A 21036-nucleotide genomic window follows, 5' to 3' on the forward strand; every position below is an offset into this window, starting at 1 on the left:
TTATCCACCGCTCACTTTCTGGTCAATTTTTATAAAATTGAAAACGGATGTACGCTTAGAAAATATTGCCACGCCAATGCGTGTTTAAAACATTGTAAAGAAGAAAGCCACAGACGTGTAGAGTGAAACTGAAGTAGCAATGGTAAATTAGAAAAGAACTAATTGATTAACGTGGCGAGGCAAGCCCGGCACATTTAAACAGTTCTTATGGCAACATATTGAAACTGACATATGTGACTTTGGCCTTTTTTTTGCAATTGCTTGGTACCACTAAAGCCGAATGCATAAGATGAGCTGAGTTTGATTCCTCTCTGTGTTTCTGAGGCTTAAGTGACGCAGGGGCTTGCATTTTAGGCAAGCTTCCAGAAAGCATCCGGAAAATGTCAGGGCAGTTTTACATGGTGAAGCATCATCAGGTAAACGCTTAACCCTACTGGCCGCCCATCGGGACCTTAGTATGTTTTCTTAAAATGCAAATCAGTAACACCCCAGTCACACATGGGACGAGGGAAGGAGTGCTCTACTAAGTAATGCTCTGACAAGCAGACACTGACAATTATTTTTAATATGTGTGTGTGTTTCTCTTTCTAAATGTTGCAGACGGAAGAGTCTGGAAAGCGGTTGATGATCATCATGGCGAGGTGGTGGAAAGCGGCGCCCCGTGACCGTGTGCTGGAGGCTGGCTTGTGGCTGGCGGTGCCTCTCTTGCTGTTGCTGGTGGGCGGCGTCCGGCAGGTGGAGGCGAGCGAGAGGGGCTCGGCCGCCGAGCAGCAGCGGCGGCAGCAGCAGCAGCATCAAGGGGAGGGAGAGGCGTCGGCCGCCGCGACCAACAACGACGGCGCCAACGCCTCGTCCAACCTGTGCCAGGGCTCGTACAAGTGCAACGAGGGCGTGATCCTGCCGGTGTGGTACCCGCAGGACCCGTCGGTGGGCGACAAGGTGGCGCGGGCCATCGTCTACTTCGTGGCGATGATCTACATGTTCCTGGGCGTCTCCATCATCGCCGACCGCTTCATGTCGTCGATCGAGGTGATCACCTCGCAGGAGCGGGAGATCACGGTGAAGAAGCCGAACGGCGAGACCAGCACCACCACCGTGCGCCTGTGGAACGAGACCGTGTCCAACCTGACCCTGATGGCGCTCGGCTCCTCGGCGCCAGAGATCCTGCTGTCGGTGATCGAGGTGTGCGGGCACGGCTTCCACGCCGGCGAGCTGGGGCCCAGCACCATCGTGGGCAGCGCGGCCTTCAACACCTTCGTGATCATCGCCATCTGCGTGTACGTGGTGCCCGACGGCGAGGTGCGCCGGATCAAGCACCTGCGGGTGTTCTTCGTCACCGCCGCCTGGAGCATCTTCGCCTACGCCTGGCTCTACCTGATCCTGGCCGTCATCTCGCCCGGCGTCGTCGACCTCTGGGAGAGCCTACTCACCTTCATCTTCTTCCCGCTGTGCGTGGTCTTCGCCTGGGTGGCGGACCGCCGCCTCCTCTTCTACAAGTACATGTACAAGAAGTACCGGGCGGGCAGGCACCGCGCCATCATCATCGAGACCGAGGCCGAGCGGCCCGAGGCCGACCCCGCCGCCGCCGCCTCCTCCTCGGCCAAAGTGGACATCGAGATGGACGGCAAGATGTTCAACTCGCTGCAGGAAGGCGCGGCCTCCACCTCGTCCTCGACGCCGCCGGCCTCGCCCCGGCCGTCCGCCGAGCCTGCCCTCGACGGAGCAGCCTCCGCCGGAGCCTCGGCGCTCTCCAAGGACCAGGAGGAGGAGTCGAGGCGGGAGATGGCGCGCATCCTGAAGGAGCTGAAGCAGAAGCACCCGGACAAGGAGATGGAGCAGCTGATCGAGCTCGCCAACTACCAGGTGCTGAGCCAGCAGGCCAAGAGCCGCGCCTTCTACCGCATCCAGGCCACCCGCCTCATGATCGGCGCCGGCAACATCCTCAAGCGCCACGCCGCCGACCAGGCTCGCAAGGCCGTCTCCATGCAGGAGGTCAGGCCCGAGATCGACGAGGGCCCCGTCAGCCGCGTCTACTTCGACCCGGGCAGCTACCAGTGCCTGGAGAACTGCGGCTCGGTGGCGCTGACCGTCGTCCGGCGGGGAGGGGACCTCACCCGCACCCTCACCGTCGACTACCGCACCGAGGACGGCACCGCCAACGCCGGCTCCGACTACGAGTTCACCGAGGGCAGCCTGGTCTTCAAGCCGGGCGAGACGCACAAGGAGATCCTGGTGGGGATTATCGACGACGACATCTTCGAGGAGGACGAGAACTTCTGCGTCCACCTCAGCAACCTGAGGGTGGGCGGCCCGGGGCCCGCGGCCGGGCCGCTGAGCGGGAACCAGCAGCCGGCCGCCGGCGCCCCTACCACGCCTGCGCCGGGCGCGGGCCCGCTTAGCGCGCAGGCGCCCTCGCCCAAACTCGGCGGCGGTGGTGACGTCAACGACGCCACCTCGGTCTCCAGCGCCAACACGTCGGCCGTCCCCGCCCCGCCCCCCGGCGCCACGGCTAACCACGTGGCGGGCGCGGCGCTGTCGTCCGTCGCCGAGGTCGCGTGCCTGTGCGCGCCGTCGACCGCCAACGTCACCATCTTCGACGACGACCACGCGGGCATCTTCACGTTCGAGGAGAAGGTGACGCACGTGAGCGAGAGCGTGGGCGTCATGGAGGTGAAGGTGCTGCGCGCGTCGGGGGCGCGAGGCGCCGTCGTGGTGCCCTACCGCACGGTCGAGGGCAGCGCGCGCGGCGGCGGCGAGGACTTCGAGGACACGGCCGGCGAGCTCGAGTTCGACAACGACGAGATTGTGTAAGTGGCGGCCGGAGAAGGGACGGAGGGACAGGGTGTGGAATGGAGCGGGGCAAGGCTCGTCATTACCCTCGTACTCACACACTTTCATCCTTCCCTTCTCTGCTTGTTTTATTTTTGTGTGTGTTATGTGCCCGTCTGTCTATCTCTGTGCCGCTTGGCCGTCAGTGATGCCATATTATATTGGGTTGAGGCACCAGTGCATTTATCCCGGCGATGGATAAAAGCTCACGCATTGAGTTTTCTTTAGGTAGCAACACAGAAAATGGGGTCAGGACTAGGCCATTCAGTATGACCATGTCTGATCATTCAACCCAGTAACCTGCTTTCACCCTTTGATTCTTTTAGTTGTAAGGACTGCATTTATTGGAATTTACAAGAATAAATTAGTATCTCATTTTTTAAAAATGAGCTTATAAAATTCTAGATGTTCCCTGATGGCAGGGGAGTCCATAGCCAAGAGTCACAAGTTTTAAAGAACGCAGAGTAGACCATTCAAGGCTGAGATGAGGAGAAATTTCTTAACCCACAGAGCCTTTGCAATTTTCTGTCACAGGAAACAGTTGGGCAACAAAACATTAAATATTTTCAAGAAGGTGATTCCTGTAGGTCTTGGGCCGAAAGTGATCAAAGGGTTGGGCTGAAAGTGAGAAGCTGAGTTGAATGATCAGCAAAGATGATATTGAATAGTGGCACATGCTGGAAGGGTCTACTCCTGTTCCTATTTACTATGTTTCTACATTGATTCCTTTTTTGGAAATCCCATGGATCTTTTTTCTCTCTGCTACCCAAAGGAAGTAGATTTGTCTTTACTTCCACATGCTCCTTTCCCCATCAAATAAAGGAATGCAGAGAATTGTCAACTAGTGGTGGTCTGTGTTAGTGGTTGTTACAAATAACGACAGGCAGTGTTCAGAATTAGAGTCTGGTGCACACGGGGTGATGCCAAGTGTCACTTCAAACACAGTTATGAAAATCTGGGGTCCTTCTCCCAGAAAGAACAGTTGGTGCTGGGTGGCTGCTTAGTCCTTCAAAACTGAGATTGATAGATTTTTATTCAGTAATAATGTTATTTTCTGAAACAAGCTGGGTGAATGGTGAGGAATCTAACTAAATGGCCCATTTGTGTTTCTGTGTTCACATGTTGCAGAAGTTTATCCAAAAAAAGGGTAGTGTCAAAATAATTAACCTTTTACAGAGGCTCTGAATTGAATTTTATGCAAATTTTCTTTTTCTGTGTTGGCGAATCGATTTGCCAGTATGGCAGTATTTTACAAGAGTGACCCAAAGTAGCTGTATTTGTAAGTTTGATCTGATAGTTATCTCTGCTCTGAAATGAAGTGGGACAGTTGTCATGCTACAGCCAATAACATTATTAAAATCAGAATTTAGAATTGATCCATCTGGTTTTGCTGCCCATTCTTCTGACAACATTTGCAGTGTAGCTTGGACACAGATGGTGAATCATCTGATGTCATTTCATGCACTTTAATATGGTGAGCAATCATGTTGAACTCAGTCAGTAATAGTTAGTCTATTCAAATGTGGCAGTCTCTTGAAAATAGATAATTGGTTTCTATTTGGAGATTGAAAGAGATTTAACAAAAGTGTATTCTGGTTTTGTTCTGCATTTTATTTTCCAGTTTCTCTTATCTTACTCTGGAGGTGTTGTATCATTGTAAAATGAACATAATATTGAACAACTTTCCAGGGAAAGAAGGAACAGGAGCAGGAGCTCCAGATGAGCCAGCTGTTGAGAGTCAGTGTTCCTTGATTTGAGATAAATTGCAGAAAGGGTGGTTGCTCAGACAAAGTCGTACCTTACTCAAGGTTTGCAGACCTACACTGAGGCTTAGTGAAGTGAAGTGCGGTGTAGGAGGGTAATGCACTTCTCAAGAGTCAATTGTAAAACCTTCAGAAAACACCTGCATGCTAAGATCTATATCATTAATGTATGGCGTCATCCATTGCATTTATGGTCATTAGCACTTATCAAAATGAATGAAGCACATTCATAAGCTGCAGAGGATTCCTTTTCCAACTATCTAGCTGATTTTAAACACAGACAATGGTTCATGCAGATGTACACTCACTTTCCAGGTAGTCTTCATAATGCTTATATCCTGGAGCAATCTAGTATTTTGTTCACAGAAAGAAATGCAGCACATTGCAGGCTAGTTGACACCAGATAATAGATATACTGTGTTGACTTGACGGATTACCTGGCTTTGAAATCCAAGGATACAAGTGGAGATCAGAAACAACAGTAAATGTATTTCGACCACAACAGTTATCAAAGGGTGCTGAAACAACAAATCTGTTGCTTGGAACAAAGTTGGGATTTCCTACACTTTAGCCTTGGGAGAAAGCCAAGATAATAGTGGTGTGCTTCCTTCTGTGTGCCTTTGCTACTGTTGTCTACAAAGGGAGGAGAGTGCTGATGATTCAGAGTGGTGGAGAATTTCAGCATCAGCCTGCAGCCTCAGCTGTACTCCATCAACTCATCAACCATCACTTTTCATCATAGGGCTCTTGTAGCACAGTGATAATGTCCCTACTTCTGGGCTAGAGGGCCCAAGTTCAAGCCTCACCTACCCCAGCGATGTGTAATAGCATTCCTGTGCAGGTCGATTAGAAAGTATCATTTTTAATCATTTATTCTTTTCTACTGCATCTTTATTTCCTAACCACCACCTCATTTGAACTCAAGTATTGCTGAAACAAGAGACGTGCTGGTGAAACTTTAAATTTCACGCTCATCAGTGCCGATGCAAGAATGCCAAATTTCAAAGGGAACAACAACTTACACTGCAAAAGAAAAGTCTGCTGATCAGTTGTCATGTCACCTCTGATTGGTCAAGCTGTTTTTTATGGAAAATATACCAGGAACCTACAATCTTCTATAATCCAGTAAAGGCTTGTGTCTAGACATGCTCATTTTTCCTGCAGATGACAGATCTCGTTGTCTGAATAAATGTAGTTGTTAGCAAGTTTAAGTGAGCAACATTTTGAGCCCGACTGATGATCTTCAGTTAGTTGTTAGTATAATTTTGTTCAGTTCTCATACAGTATAAATTGTTGCTCCCTTTGAAATTTGCCATCTCGCATTTGTTCTGAGGCAAGAATGAAACGCTTCAACAGTGTGTCTCCTTTTTCAGCAATACTCAGGTTGTGTTCCAGCAAGCAACTATCATTTGAACTCTTTCGTACATGCTGTTATACCAAAAGATGTAGGAGCAAAAGTAGGTCTTTGAGTCCACCAAAATCATGACACCATTCCATGAGATCATGATCTGATAATCTGCAACTCCACTTTCGTGTCAATTGCTGAAAATACTTGATTCCTGTACTGATTAAAAATCTAATGTCTTAGCCTTCAATATGCTTAATGGCGCAGCTTCTACAGCTCTATGCAGTAAAGGATTCATTACCTTCTGAGAGAGGAAATTCCTGTACATCTTTGCTTGAAATGGATAACCCCTTATGTGGAGATTATGCTCTCAATCTTCTACTGACTGACGAGGGAAAACAATCTTTATGCATCTGCCCTGTCAAGTTCCTGAAGAATCTTGTGTGTTTCAGTAAGGTTGTCTCTTAATTTTGTAAACTTCAGAGCATACAGACCCAACCTACTCAATATGTCCTAATGAGACAGGTCCTCCATAGTCACAATCAGTTTGGTGAACTCGCTCTGGACTGCCTTCCATCTCTGTGTATCTTTCGTTGAATAAGAGGACCAACACTGTTCAAACGATTCCAGGTATGGTCTGACTAGTGCCTTGCATAGACTTATCAAAGCATCCATATTTTTATATTCCATTCCCTTTGATCTAAAGGGCAACATTCCACATGCCTTCCCTACCACCCATTTAACTTGTACGTTCGCTTTTGTGATATATGCACGAGGATTCCCAAATCCCTCTGTGCTGTAGCTTTCTGCAGTCTTTTTCTATTTAAACAATATTCAGCATATTTATTCTTCCTGCCAAAGTGTATAACCTCACATTTTCCCACATTTTATTCCATCTTCTAAGTTTTTGCCCACTCAATTAACCTGCCTATCCTCTACAGACTGTTTGTGTCATGTTCACCATTTGCATTGCTACCTTTTTTTGTGTTATCTGCAAACTTTTCTATAGTACATTCACTTTCCGTATCCAAGTAACCAATGCATATTGTAAATAATTCTGGCCCCAATGCTGATTTCTGTGGCATTCAGCTAGTTACAGTTTGCCATCCTGAAATTGTCCCCCTTATCCCAATTCCTGAAGAAGGGCTCATGCCCGAAATGTCGATTCTCCTGTTCCTTGGATGCTGCCTGACCTGCTGCACTTTTCCAGCAACACATTTTCAGCTCTGATCTCCAGCATCTGCAGTCCTCACTTTCTCCCCTTATCCCAACTCTTGTTTTGTTATCCACCACCTTCTGAAAATTAGAATATATTACAATCAGTGTTTTCCTTTTATCCATCCTGCTTGTTAGCTCCTGTAAAGAATTGTATTCAATTTATCAGGCAAGGTTTCTCCTTCATGAGCCAAGTTGACTCTTGCCTAACTAAATGCTGTGTTGTTACATCCTTTATAGTAGACTGTGACATTTTCCCAATAGCAGATGTTTAGCTAACTAGCCTTCAGTTACCTCATTTTGTCTCCTTCCATTCTTCAATAAAAGTTTTACATTGGCAGTTTTCAAATTCTCTGGGACTTTTCCAGAATATAAGGATTTCTAGGGGATTGCTAACATTTGCATTCACTACTTCTAAACCTACTTCCTTTCATATCCTAGGATGCATCTCATTGAGTCCAGGGGACTTAATGGTCTTTAGCCCCATAACACTTCTTCACTAATGATATGTATTGTATTTATTTCCTCTCTTCCTTTTGCCCCTTGAATATTTAATAATATTGGAATGCAGTTAGTGTCTGTTGTGAAGACTGAATATTTATTCAACTCCTCTGCCATTTCTTGGTCCCCCATTATTATTTCCCCAGCCTCATTCTTGTGGTTTATGTTCACTTTAGCTTCTCCCTTCATTTTTATATATTTTAAGAAGCTTTAATGTTTGTCTTGATATTACTTGTAAATTTACTCTCAATGTTTATTTTCTTTCCCATTATTATTTTTGGTCTTTTTTTAAAAGTTTTACCAATCTTCTGGGTCACCAATAATCTATCTTTGCTACATTGTATGTTTTTTTTCTTTCATTCTGATGTTATCCTGAACTTCCCTGATTAATCATGGTTGGCTTATCCCCCTTCCTAGAATCCTTCTTCCTCACTGGAATATGTTTTTGCTATGAGCTAGTTTTTTTATATATTTGCTGCTAAACTGCTTCCCTATCCATTCCAGAAAACTGTGCTTTCATTCATTTTTAATTATCCTTATTTAAGCTTACCACATTTGTTTCTGACCCAAGTTTCTCTCCCTTCAAACTGAATGTTAAATTCTACCATGTTATGGTCAGTTAGAACCTTAGGTATACTCATTGATGGAGCATCTTGATTTGGTATGGACAATTCTAAAGATTTATAATATCCTCAGTGAACATATTCTTCTCATCTTAGTTCTAAATGATCAGTATCTTGTTCTGAGACTTCATTCTCTCCACATCAAGCGCTTCACTCTCTTCCATGTTACAATGAGATCACCTCTCAAGCTTCTAAATTCCAGTGCATACTGCCGCAGTTTACTCATTCGGTCATCCAAGGAACCAATTCAGTGAAACGTTGCTGTACCGCCTACAATGCAAGAATATCCTTTCTTGAGGAGCAAAACTGTACGCGTTCTGTTCTGGTTATGGTCATGTCAAAGATTTATACAGTTGTACCATGACTTCCTTACTCTCATAGTCGAATCCCATGTACTAAAGGCCAACAGGCGATACGCTTTTCCAATTGTTTGCTATACCTGTATGCTAACTTTATGTTCCTTGTATGAGTGCATCCAAATGCTTACCACATTTTAATAAAATGTCCTGCTTTTCAATTCTTACAGGCAAATCTAACACTTATCAATTGAACATTTTGTTCACTCATTTGATCTGTCTGTATTTCTTTTGGCCTCTTTGTGTCCTTCTCAACCAGTTCAAAGCTCTCTTCTCTTCACATTCTTCTAACCTGGGTGTGAGTTCTTTGCTAATATGTGTGCGTAGAAAGGACTGAAAAAGTGCTGTCGTGGAAAAAGACTGATGATGCATCATAATGAGGGTGATCCCCTTTGATTTCTTGCAACAAATCATGGAATGACAGAGAAAATTGGAAAAATCTTAAGAGTCAGGAACTAATGGGAAAGTGGTACAAAAACAAACACAGCACTATGATTCCACAATTGTACAGGTGATTTCCTAACAACAGGATAGGTTAAAGGAATTAGGTTGCACTACGTCACACTGGACCCCAGCCTTGCTGTGTTTAACATTTGCCTGCTGTCTGCTTCCATTATCTCCCAAGCTTCCTCTTCCAGCTGATGAAGGATCTGTTCAAAAGCTAGTTCTGCCCTCAAGTTTGGTTGTCTTAGGGGAGATAAATGTAATATCTCATCTGAGCAAAAGAGGTAGCAAGAATCAACTGCATTCTTCGTTGTTTGGATAAGATAATTGAACATTTTCTGGCAGACCATCAATGCTCTGGAGTTGGCATTCTTAGACATGTACCTTACAGATCTGCTGCAGCATCTTACAGGTCACCCCTCTCTAGAGAAGCAGACCTGTCTTCAGATCTTCACTTATCCTATTAGAATCTCCACTGCTGCATTACTAAACGTGATAGTCCCTGTAGAAGATATTTATCACAAAACCACTGCAACTTTTTTTTCAGTGTTAAGAGGTCAATGTAAGCATCAAACCTACCAGTAATCATGTTCTCCAAAGCTACAAGCTGCCAATCAAAATGACTTGCACTTGATGTTAGTGACATCATGCAGGCACCCAAATTGTCTTGTTCCCTGCCTTCTGCAGTGTACATAGAAATTCAACCACTTTGGTTTGAAAGTGGTGTATTTATAGATTCTCTTTTTTAAATTTTGAAACAAGTTTGTGTGTATACATATAATCTTTCTATAATTTACTTGTAGGCAAATTTATTTAAGGTAAAAGCAATTTATTAACACTTAGAATGGAGTCTGTTTACATTTAATGCAGACAATAATAAAATTTGTTTTATATTATGTGTACTTGATTTGAAGTTGTGATTAAGGAAAATGTAGTTATTTAATCTCCATTTGACAGGCTGTTTAGAAATATAGTTCCATTATGGTAACTGTTTTGTGGAAGAATGAATAACACACATTGTAGCAAGCTCAGATTTGCCTATTATGAGCTTGCTCTTGTGGTAGTTTAGCCACATTAAAACACTACGTGCAGACACCATAAACAACTATATCCCTGCATCTTAACTTAAGGGATAACTATTTTTCAGTCCAAAGATGTATGTGCATTCATTGTAAAATGCATTTTCCTTGTTTTTATTGAATAAAGATAATGCATTTTTAATAATACATGCTAAACTAGTCACATCATAAAGCCGTTGCTTTGAGGTATATAAGTGCAGGAAGGCTGCTGATCTCCGCTAAGTAATATCTCACTTGGCGTGAAGAAATATTTAGACACTACTGCAGTCATACTTTACATAATGGTTGCTTCACAGTCAGCATTAGTGGAGTTTAAAGAGTACATAATTTGTGTAATTCTTGGCTAGTTTCATAATTTCATAATTTCGATATAAACATCAGCTACAATTGACTGTCCTGGGTCAGAAGTTATAGATTTATTGTCAGCTGTATTAAACAGCAAACACTGAAAACTGAAGAAGCATTGTCAGGGCAATTCCCATTATGTCCAAGTGCCATTCAGCATCTTGTTTCTCACTTGCTGTTAGTACTTTCTTAGAGAAGTCAAAGGACCAAGGGACATGACAACCAGATCAATGAGAAGAGCAATGAAAGAAACTACATCTTACCTTATACTAATTTTAAGTCTTAAATTCTTAAATAGTGTCAGTGGAAGAAGGACTCAAGAAAGCAATATAGCAATGGGCATCTTGGAGAAGCAGAATTAGGTATTGAGTTTTGATGCCAGTAAACTGGAGATGAAGGAAAGAGGAAGAACATACACAATGGCGGTAAAAAATGAAAGTCCCTTTGAGGCACAAATAAATTAACTAGTTTTAGACTTGATTGACAGCAAATTATATTGGACTTTTGTAATTAGGAGCTGAGTTCTAAAGGGACTGTTGTGGCTCAGTGGTAGTGACCCTACCCCTGGGCTGAGAAATCTGGATTCAACTTCCACCTGCTCCAAACATATAATATCTCTGAACAGAGTATTTAAAAAAAAGGTTAATTTTAAAAAAAGCTGTATTATTCCCAGTTGTATGTTGGTTTCAGGGCAGGGAAATGGGCAAGATGGAAACTGGTATTTGTGCTACACTATAAATTTACAATAAAATAATTTTAATTACTGAAATTCTGTTTCTGCTGCATTTAACATTTTAGTAACAATGTATGAAATGGTCAGTGGTGCCCTTGAAGAAATAATCATAAAATTGAATCATAGAATATTGTAGCACCAGTTGACCTATTGAGGTACTGACTTTTTGCAAAAGCAACTTAGTTTGCTCTGCTATAACATGTTTGGTTAACGCAAATTCGCTCTAATACAATTGATGAATTGGGACAGTGTTTCTGAAGTGCGTATGTTTAAAACGAGTGTTGGCTTTAATGTGATTATATTGCTAACACTTTAAGCGTTGATTCTAAAGTGCGGTGTTTCTATAATGCGTGGTTGCACAACATCGCAACCATCACATTATTAGAAAAACTACCTGTAGTCAGTATTATAAGCTGTTTGAAAGTTGAATCTGCCTGCACTATACCTACAGGCAATGCATCCAAGATTGAATAACTCCTTACTGCAATATGGACATTTCCTCATTACACCTCTGGTTCTTGTACCAATTACTTTAAACCTGTGATATTCCCTCAGCCATGGGAATAATTTCTTCCTATCTACTCTGTCTCCACTACCTATAATTTTGAACAGCTCTTATCAGGCTTTCCTTCAGTGTTTGAAAAGAGGACAGCCTCAATTTCTTCAATCAATCCATGTGTTGAAGCATTCTTGAACCGTTCTTGAAATCTTTTCTGCAGCTTCTCTAAAGAATTCACAACAAAGTTCAATAAACACAGTGCTCCAATTAGGACGAAATAACAAATTTAAAAAGTTCATCTTTGGTTCTAAAGCATGAGAACATGCTAAAGGAAACAACTTGATTGGAGGGGTGTAGGCCAAATACGAGAAACAGATTGATGATGCTATACAAATTGAAAATAAGAGGCTACTACAAGCAACTGGAGGGGAAAGCTCAAGATTGTGAGGTGTGGAGAAATGTGCACGAGGGATTATTCTTAGGGAGATGACTACTCTCTTTATAACTTTGCTTTTACGTTCTATGCTTCAGTTTATAAAGTTGCAAATATTGTGTTACTGTGATTTATTGACCTCATTCTCCAATTACCTTGGCCCTTCAACAATTTGCACTAATGTACTCTGAGATCTCTCTATGTGTACACACCTTGTTGAAGTGAACCTTTAGTTCTTTTACTTATCCTGATTCCTCTCCCCAAAATGTATCACTTTGCATTTTTTTCCATTAAATTGGACTGGGTGCACTCATTCCTACCTATTGAGGTACTGACTTTTTGCAAAAGCAACTTACAGTTTGTTCTGCTATAACATGTTTGGTTAACGCAAATTCGCTCTAATACAATTGAAGAATTGGGACAGTGTTTCTGAAGTGCGCATGTTTAAAACGAGTGTTGGCTTTAATGTGATTACATTGCCAACAGTTTAAGCGTTGTTTCTAAAGTGCAGTGTTTCTATAATGCGTGGTTGCACAACATCGCAACCATCACATTATTAGAAAAACTACCTGTAGTCAGTCTTATAAGCTGTCTTCATAAACTCTTTTCACTACCCTTCTCACAAAACCAGAAAGTGTAGTTTGTTTTATTCACTCGTGGAATGTGAGCATTGCTGAATGGCCAGCAGTTATTGCCTCCTTAGTTGCCATTGAGAAGGTGGTGGTGAACTGCCTTCTTGAACCACAGCACAGTGGTGGAATAACAATATATTTACAAGTCAGGAGGGTGAATGGCTTAGAGGGGAACTTCAGGCAGTGGCATTCCCATAATTGTATCAAATTCATATTCTGAAAATGAGTCCTGCACACCTAAATCTCAGTCATTGAATACAAAAGTCAACAGTGGTCCTAGTGCTGACCCCAGGGACATTCATTGTACAGAGGAACCTCAATTATCCGAACGAAATGGATAATTCATTATTTGGTTAATTGATTCAATGCTTTTCCCCCGGTGCTTGGAGTTTTCTGTTAAGTCTGCTCCCCATTCAGGAGACGAGGCAACAGCACACCACAAGCCCCCGCCTGCTCCCCAATCCTGTTCAACACCGCCCACCCCCGCATCCAACCCCGTCCAACACCACTCCCCGCCTGCCCCCAACTCTGCAAGCCTCCCGCCCCCACCTGTCCCCAACTCTGTCCAACACCACCTCCATGCCCCTGTTCCCTCTCCGGGGCAGCAGGACTGGACACCAAAAAGGCTGCTGCTGCTGCTGCCTTTTGGGGGTGAGTCTCCAAATAGCGTGCGCACACACACACACACATACCCTCTCACACAACTTTTTACTGCAACTTTTTGACAGGTTCCACCTTTGCCCTGTACAGGACAATGTTGGAGAGATTATCTGGGGAAGGGGGGGGTTTAGAGTACACACCTGTACAGAACTCCAGGGAAAATGTGTGGGGAGAGAGAGAGAGAAGGCAGACGGTCAGTCATTTGGAGACGGTGCCTGGGCTCCCATCAATGTTCAGGACTGTTCTCGGCAGCATTTCAGTAAGCCGAGTTCATTTTTAATCATTATAAACAAAAGATACAATCAGTGTTGGAAACACAAATTTCTTGTAATGTTTCTATCGGGACCTTGAGATCTCTTTCGGATCATCCGATATTCGGATAATTGATATTCAGATAATCGAGGTTCCTCTGTATATGTATTGCAGACCAAAATTCATCTATTCACTGCTGCTTACTGTTACCTGCCACTCAGCCAACTTTGGATCATACAGTCTTTCTCATTAATTCCACTTGCTTCAGCTTTGCTGACAACTCAATTCCATGACACTTCATGATACACATTTTGAGAGTCCAAATAAAAAGGATCAACCGTATTATCTGCGCCAACTATTGTCTCATCAAATTAGCTAAACAGATTTTTCATATTAATTCATACTTGCCCAAGTGATTCTTAATTTTGTCTTGAATTATTGTTTGTAAGGTTAAACTGATTGGCTTGTAGTTGCTGGGTTTATCCATGCAACGTTTTGAACAAAGGTGTAACATTTGCAATTCTGCAACTCTATATGTGTGGAGGATTCGAAGATTATTGGCATGCACTGTTTCTGCCATTATAAGAGTCAGCATCCTCAAACACACCCAATCTGTTTGCTGTGACACATTAACTGTTAGAACCTCCATTGCTTTATTTCATCACCTTGGGAGATGGTTAGCTCAGTTGTTTAGAGAGCTAGCAAGTGGATCAGATTAATGCCAAACAGCCTGGGATTCAATCCCTATTCTGTCTAAGTTAGATTTGGGACCTGCCTCCTTTTTCACTGACTTGGTAAAAGAAATGTCTTAGCAATATTGACTGTATAGTTTTGATAATTTAGAGAAAGACTAGAAAAGCTATTATGATGGAATGAACATTTGTTTTTGGGTGACAGGTAATTTACACTCCAAGATTAACAGAAACTTCATTCATGCAATGTATCAGTAGCTTCACTGAAATTACATCTGCTGATAGGCAAATCTCTGAAGAAGTGCCTGACAATTATGCGTATGCAACCATGCAAGTGTAATTATATCTCTACAGATATACATGGAAGGAATGGTCTAGCATGTTCTTTTAAAGATGGATATTTTTTTTTAATGTCATTGAAGGGTTGGTTCACTGATTTGCTTTATTACATTGATTAAAATTTGCTTTCTCTGGAACGTTTGTTTTGCATTGAATGATTTAACAAAAATGTTTTTTTCACATCTGACTTTCCCAATGTTGTTTTGCATCTGTCAAACTGATAGGCAGATTGGGAATTTGTTCAAGATTCTAGTAGATTGTTTCAGTTTTTACAAAAATTATTCATGGATATATATGTTGCTGCCAAGATAAGTACTGTGTTTATTGCTCACACCTAACCTCCCTTGACAACATAAGAATTAGGAGCAGAGGATGACCCGTCGAGCACAATCCTATAGAACTCTGAATGGTATGTGCTTTGCTAAGAAGTGGTGGAAGAAGCCTGCTGAGGCCTATCTCACTGCGTCTTTTAACTACATTCTGGGTGACATTCTCATTAGGTAGCAGCAATTTGCCTGTCAAGGGCATTTGATTGATTTGACTTTATTTATTGCCACATCTGCCTAAGTACAGTGAACAGCTCTGTTTATAAGCAGTACAGGCAGATCATACTAAGCAAGGATCTTCAAATCATAGGGTGAAAAAAACTTGGACAGGTAAGGCATACAGGTTACACTGGACGGGACATGTGCTAAGCAACATTAACAAGGTCAACATTACTTGAAGTTAGAGGGTCTATTCATCAGTCTAATAATGGCAGGAAAGGAGCTGTTTTTGAACCTGCTGGTGCATGTGTTCAAGCTTCTGTATCTTTTGCATGCTGGAAGAGGTTGTAGGAGAGCATTACCGGGCTGGGGTAGGTCTTTGATGATGTTGGCGGACATTCCGCGGCAGCAAGCTGTATAAATGGAGTCCATGATGGAAGGTTGGTGGTGGTCTTTGCCATACCAGGCTGTTATGCACCCAGACAGACTAAAAGTTGGTGAGAGTCATTGTGGACCTGCCAAATATCCTGAGCGACCTGAAGAACAAGAGGCAATATTGTGCCTTTTTGACCATTGCTGCTACGTGGGAGGTCCAGGACAGGTTGCCGTTTATTGTCACTCCAGAGAACTTGATGTTGATGGAGATGTATTCTCCTCCTTTCTGTTTGAAGTTAATGATCAGTTCTTTTGTTTTACTGACATTGCACCAGTACTTGTGAGCAATAAACACAGTTGTTGTCATTGCATCACATCACCAAGCCCTCAATCTCATTTTGACTCATCGTTGCTTGATGTCCATTCTGCCACGGTGGTGTCATCAGCAAACTTGGAGGTGGCGTTTGTTCAGAATTTGGCAACACTGTCGTGGGTGTGCAGGTGTACAGTCGGGGCTGAGAACGCATCCTTGAGGTCTCCAGTGTTGAGTTTATCATGGAGGAAGTGAAGTTGTCTATTTTCATTGATTGTGGTCTGTGGGTCAGGAAGCTGAGGATGCAGTTGCAGAGAGCAGAGCTGAGACCTAGGTCTTTAAGTTTTGAGATCAGTCTGGAGGGTATAATGGTTGAAGGTGGACCTGTAGTGAATGAGCAGAGGTCTGACATATGTATCCTTATCCAGGTGTACTCAGGTTAAGTGCTGGGCAAGGGAAATGGCGTCTGCTGTGAACCTGTTATGTCAGTAGGCAAATTGCAGGACATTGTTGCTTGTTAATGACTGTGTTAACTTACAGATCTTATTAATATGCACTTTTCTAATGTATCACCAACCGTGAACAAACCACTTCTCAAGAATTGTTGACATGGATTTCAGATGTGGTACCTGGCAACTTAAACTTGCTGCTTGCTCTAAAGGACTTTCATGTTGGACACCAGGCACCAAAGTCTTGGGGCATGTTTCATATTCACTGGATTGAGGCACCTCAGTGTCGACAAACATTGGCATCCCATATGTGCCTGTCTCTAAGATCACTCGTGGCACTTCTCTGTCTCACTTACAGTGCACTTTGTTCGCTGTACATTGTGGTGCAGAGGTCACTACAGATGTTTCTGGTGCAAAGGATGCTGTCAATTCTGTGATATTCTGGCAGGAGTGAGTTGCTCCCAGTTTGGTAAGTCATAATTGGGGCTAGAATCTGACAAGAGGGACAACATAAGGATGGCGTAAGAAGTTACAATTTGGTGAGATGTAGTGAGAAAACTCACTAGGCCTTGCAGAGAGAAGCCTTCCATGAAACTATAAGAGCTGCCGCTTAGTCAGGAGCATAAGATTCAGCCTCTGGAGTCTGTTCTGTCATTCAGTAAGATCATGGCCGATCTGTTTGTGTTTCACATTCCACATTTCCATTAACCCTTGATAAATTTATTGTATGGGGAATTAATCTTCTTCTGCCTTAGACCTATTAAATGACCTGCCTCCGCTGCCTTCTGAGGTGGAGAGTTTCAAAGCCTCTTAGTCTGAGAGAAATCATTTTTCATTATCTCTGTCCTAAAAGGGCAATTGCACTCTTTTTTTAAAGTTTCCTAGTTCTATACTCACCTACAAGAAGAAGCGTTCTTTCCACATCCACCTTGTCAAGATTATTTAGAAGATGGTGTAAGTTGCCTTTTTGAACCACTGCAGTCCTTGGGGTGTAGATAAACGTAGTATGATGCTCGGGAAACAGTTTCAGGATTTTGACCCAGGAATTGTGAAGGAATGGAATCATAATTCCAAGTCAGAACATTCTGTAGTTTGGAGATGAACTTGTTGTAGATGACTTTACAACTGTCCTTGTTCTTCTAAGTGGTAGAAATGATGTATTAGAAAGGTACTAGTGATGGAGCCTTGTTGCTGTGGCATATTTGTCAATGGTAAACACTGATGCTACTGTGAATCAGTAATGTAAGAAGTGAATGCAGACAAGCCAACATGTATTATGCTGGTCCTTAGTCCAGGTAAATTGGGAGAGTTTGTGGCAGGAAGTACATATATCTGTAAAACAACTTGTCAGAGCCATACTAAATTTTTTCATGTGAAGAAATCATCAACTAGCATTGTGGATATCTCATGTATTTTGGTAAAAGTTAAAAGAGGAAAGAAGGTGTGGAGATTCGTGAGTGATTTTTGAGCTTCACTAATCAGGCAACTGGGGAGTGTTCTGTCAGTGTAACTAAAGTTAGAGAAATATACAGATTGCTTTTTAGTCCCATTCCTGGTTCTAACAACTTGCAAATTTAACCAGACTGCTGAAAGAGCCAAATACATAGGTATTAGATTGTATTTATTTAAGTACTCGAAACAGTTAGCCAAGTTTCTTAGTCAGCAAAGAAAAACTACTTTATTACAAACAAAACCTATTCAACAAATAGCCATAAATTATTGGCAGAAAATATTTAGACTGTATCAATAGGTATGACTTATGTTCTATCACACCAGACTTAACATATGGCAGATATGGTGAATTGAAAAACTATAATCAATCACCACCCAGAACACATAAGTTAGAAAACATGATCAAGACAGTTCCCACAATTTCTAAGCATCTCTAACATCTAAGGGTTGCTATGGATCATCTAGTTTCATGAGAACATCACACAGGATTCCAATTCTTCATCTTTGATGATGTAGCCTTGGAACTCCATCAAAACCACTGCAGCACGGACTATCCCAATTTTTTATGTGATTCACCTTTTTTTTGGGATTATGTTTCCTTGAAAACTGCAGTCTAGCATTTTCACTGGTGAGGTATAACTCCAACTTTTCGCTGACAGCTAGTTAGTACTGCTCCATAATTTTTCTGAGCTCTCATCTGGGTTTGTTGCACAAAGCAAATACAATTTGTAGGTTCTTTCAGCTTTGCTCAAAACTGCGTTGAACTATTCCTTCCTTCTGAGCCCCCATAGCTTCCAGAACTTAGCTGGAAGCCTTACTCCAACATTTAGCTGCTTACTAATTTCTAGAATATATTGCTGAATTATAACACCACAGAGCCATCCAACTGTTATTGACTCTTCACTAAGTACCCAACCACACCAACTCAGTATTGTACAGTTGCCTTTTCAGCAGTCCACACAATAAGTTGTTTTCTGTATGGAGCTTGCTTATAGCTCTGTCCCTAACTCAAAGTAACTATGATTTGGGACCTTCTCTTCAATGATCCCTGAAATGTTTTGAGTGACCTATGAAATGCCTTGGAATAAGGACTACCATCATTCCTAGGTGAATTACATGGAACTAATGTTTTGGAACAGTCAAGTGTAGGAAGCCCTCAAAGCTGTTTGTCCTGTCTTTTTATAATATTCTGAATACTGGTTCCTGCAGCACAAATTCATTGAATAAAAAGCATTTCATTACATGTTTCTGACTTTTGCCTTGCAAATGGTAGACAGGCTCTGGAAGTTCTTGTTGCAGAGTTGTCTGCTTCTGACCTGTGCATGTAGCAACAATAATTTTATGAGTGGTCTAGTTCAGTTTCTAGTGAATTGCAACCTCCATAGTGTTGTTTGTGCGGGAATGAGTGATTATGCTGAGATTGGATGTCACGGTCAAGTGGCTACATTCTCTTTTGTCGGCAATGGTCATTGTGTGGCATGAAAAGTAACTTTCTACTTGTGAACCAAAGCCTGAATATTGTCCAGGCGTTGTTGCATGTGCACACAGACTAAGGAGTCGCAAATGGTGCTGAATGTTGCATAATTATCAGTGAACACCTCCACTTTTGACTATATGATGGAGGGAAGATCATTGATGAAGCAGCTGAAGGTGGTTGGACTGAGGTCACTACCCTGAGAAACCTCTGCAGTGATGCCTCATTCTGAAATTATTGACTAACAACTGTCATAACAATCTTTCTTTGTACTCGTTATGATTCCAACTATTGGAGACTTTTTAATTCTTATTGAGTTCAGTTCCATTAGGGTTCCTTGGTGCCCTTTGACTCTGGACTCCACAAAGTCAAATGTTGAAGATAATAAGGCCTTCACTCTGTCATTACCTCACTCTTCTGCCATTTTTAATGAGTTTGGCTTGGTAATGGGAGAGGACGTTTCTAGCATTGGTGATGTAGTAATGTGAGACAATAACTATGTGACTATGTCAGACTGTTGCTTGACTAGTCTGCGGGACAACGTGTCAAATTTGTATAACATTGGGAAAATTATGAGCAGATGTGACTATGTCTCTTGTGATATATGTAAACACTCTTTTCTCATAACCCCATGTACTGGACAGTTCTTGGAGGAGACTTGCCTTTGACACCACCATCCCACAGCATAGCCTATTATTGACTTTACTGTTTCCTAGATACTGACATGTAAATTGCATGTCACCTGTTTAGGAAGTTGGAAGCATATTCATGCAGTGTACCTGCTTGACATTCAGGCTTCCTGAACCACAACTAGTGAAATATGCTACCTCAGTCAACTGTCTTCAATACATCAATAGAGGCTATGGAAGGAAGCATTTGCTTCAGGAGACACAGAATTTTCCCTCAGTGGCATGGTTTCCAGGAGTGCAGAATGCTGTTAATTAGATAAAAATAAAAGTTGATGCTGAAAGTCTGAAGTAAAAACAGACACATCTGCAGATCTGGCAGAGTTTTTAGAGAGAGAGAAAAGCAATTAATATTTTGAGTCAAATATGATTCTACCAAATCAAAGACAAGTCATTTTGAACTCAAGCCATTAACTGGTTTTCTCCCCACATGTTTTCAGCCCATTGTTAAGGCTTTCACGTACGATACAGACAGTTGAGCTTGACAGTCATCTCCTAATGGGCAAACTATACTTATGGTCCTTTAGTCAGGGATGACAGGCTTCTCTTGTATACACTTTAGGAAGCAACTTACCCACATACCAGTCAGTAGGGAATTCAAGGTATTACTTCTACATTACTGCATCAATTCCCATGAATTCTGTCCTGTATTTCCACATTGGGGTTTCAGCTCATATCTCTAAATCTTTACATCTTCCTCACTCCTTACATGTATGTAGTAGGAGCCTTTATGACAGCATTTTCTCTGCAGTTTCCATTAAAATTATAGCAAGAGATTGAAGAAGAGCCCACCATAACATTTATCCCTAAATTTTTAATGCACAAAAAACCCTTGGAAATTATGACTTGAAATTCAAGTATTTTGTTACAAGCAAAATAAATAAAAGATAAGAACGTTTAGAATTCTGGTGAGTTGAACAAAAGGAATTATAGCATCATGGGCAGAAAGTCAGTTGATGGACAAAAACCTGGGATTAAGGTTAGAAACATTGCTGAGATATGATTTGAATTGGTGGGTTGGGAGCAGGAGACTGAAATTTGTTGTTAGTACAAGAATGGGAC

The 21036-nt window shown here is 42.4% G+C and overlaps 1 protein-coding gene across 6 annotated transcripts in view; it reads left to right on the forward strand.

Moving 5' to 3' along the window:
- The window catches only part of slc8a1b (solute carrier family 8 member 1b), a 302343-nt gene that overhangs the window by 10532 nt on the left and 270775 nt on the right, over nucleotides 1–21036 (forward strand). For all 6 annotated transcript variants that reach the window (XM_043687168.2, XM_043687171.2, XM_043687170.2 and 3 more), the window contains exon 2: nucleotides 601–2807. In XM_043687168.2, coding sequence (XP_043543103.2) covers nucleotides 625–2807 — 2183 coding nt within the window. In that variant the 5' untranslated portion in view covers nucleotides 601–624. The remainder of the gene's footprint in view (nucleotides 1–600; nucleotides 2808–21036) is intronic.

Source organism: Chiloscyllium plagiosum, unplaced genomic scaffold, assembly GCF_037043375.1.
Source record: "Chiloscyllium plagiosum isolate Xiang-an unplaced genomic scaffold, Cpla_swu_hap1 HiC_scaffold_3, whole genome shotgun sequence".
Classification (NCBI taxonomy): Eukaryota; Metazoa; Chordata; class Chondrichthyes; order Orectolobiformes; family Hemiscylliidae; genus Chiloscyllium; species Chiloscyllium plagiosum.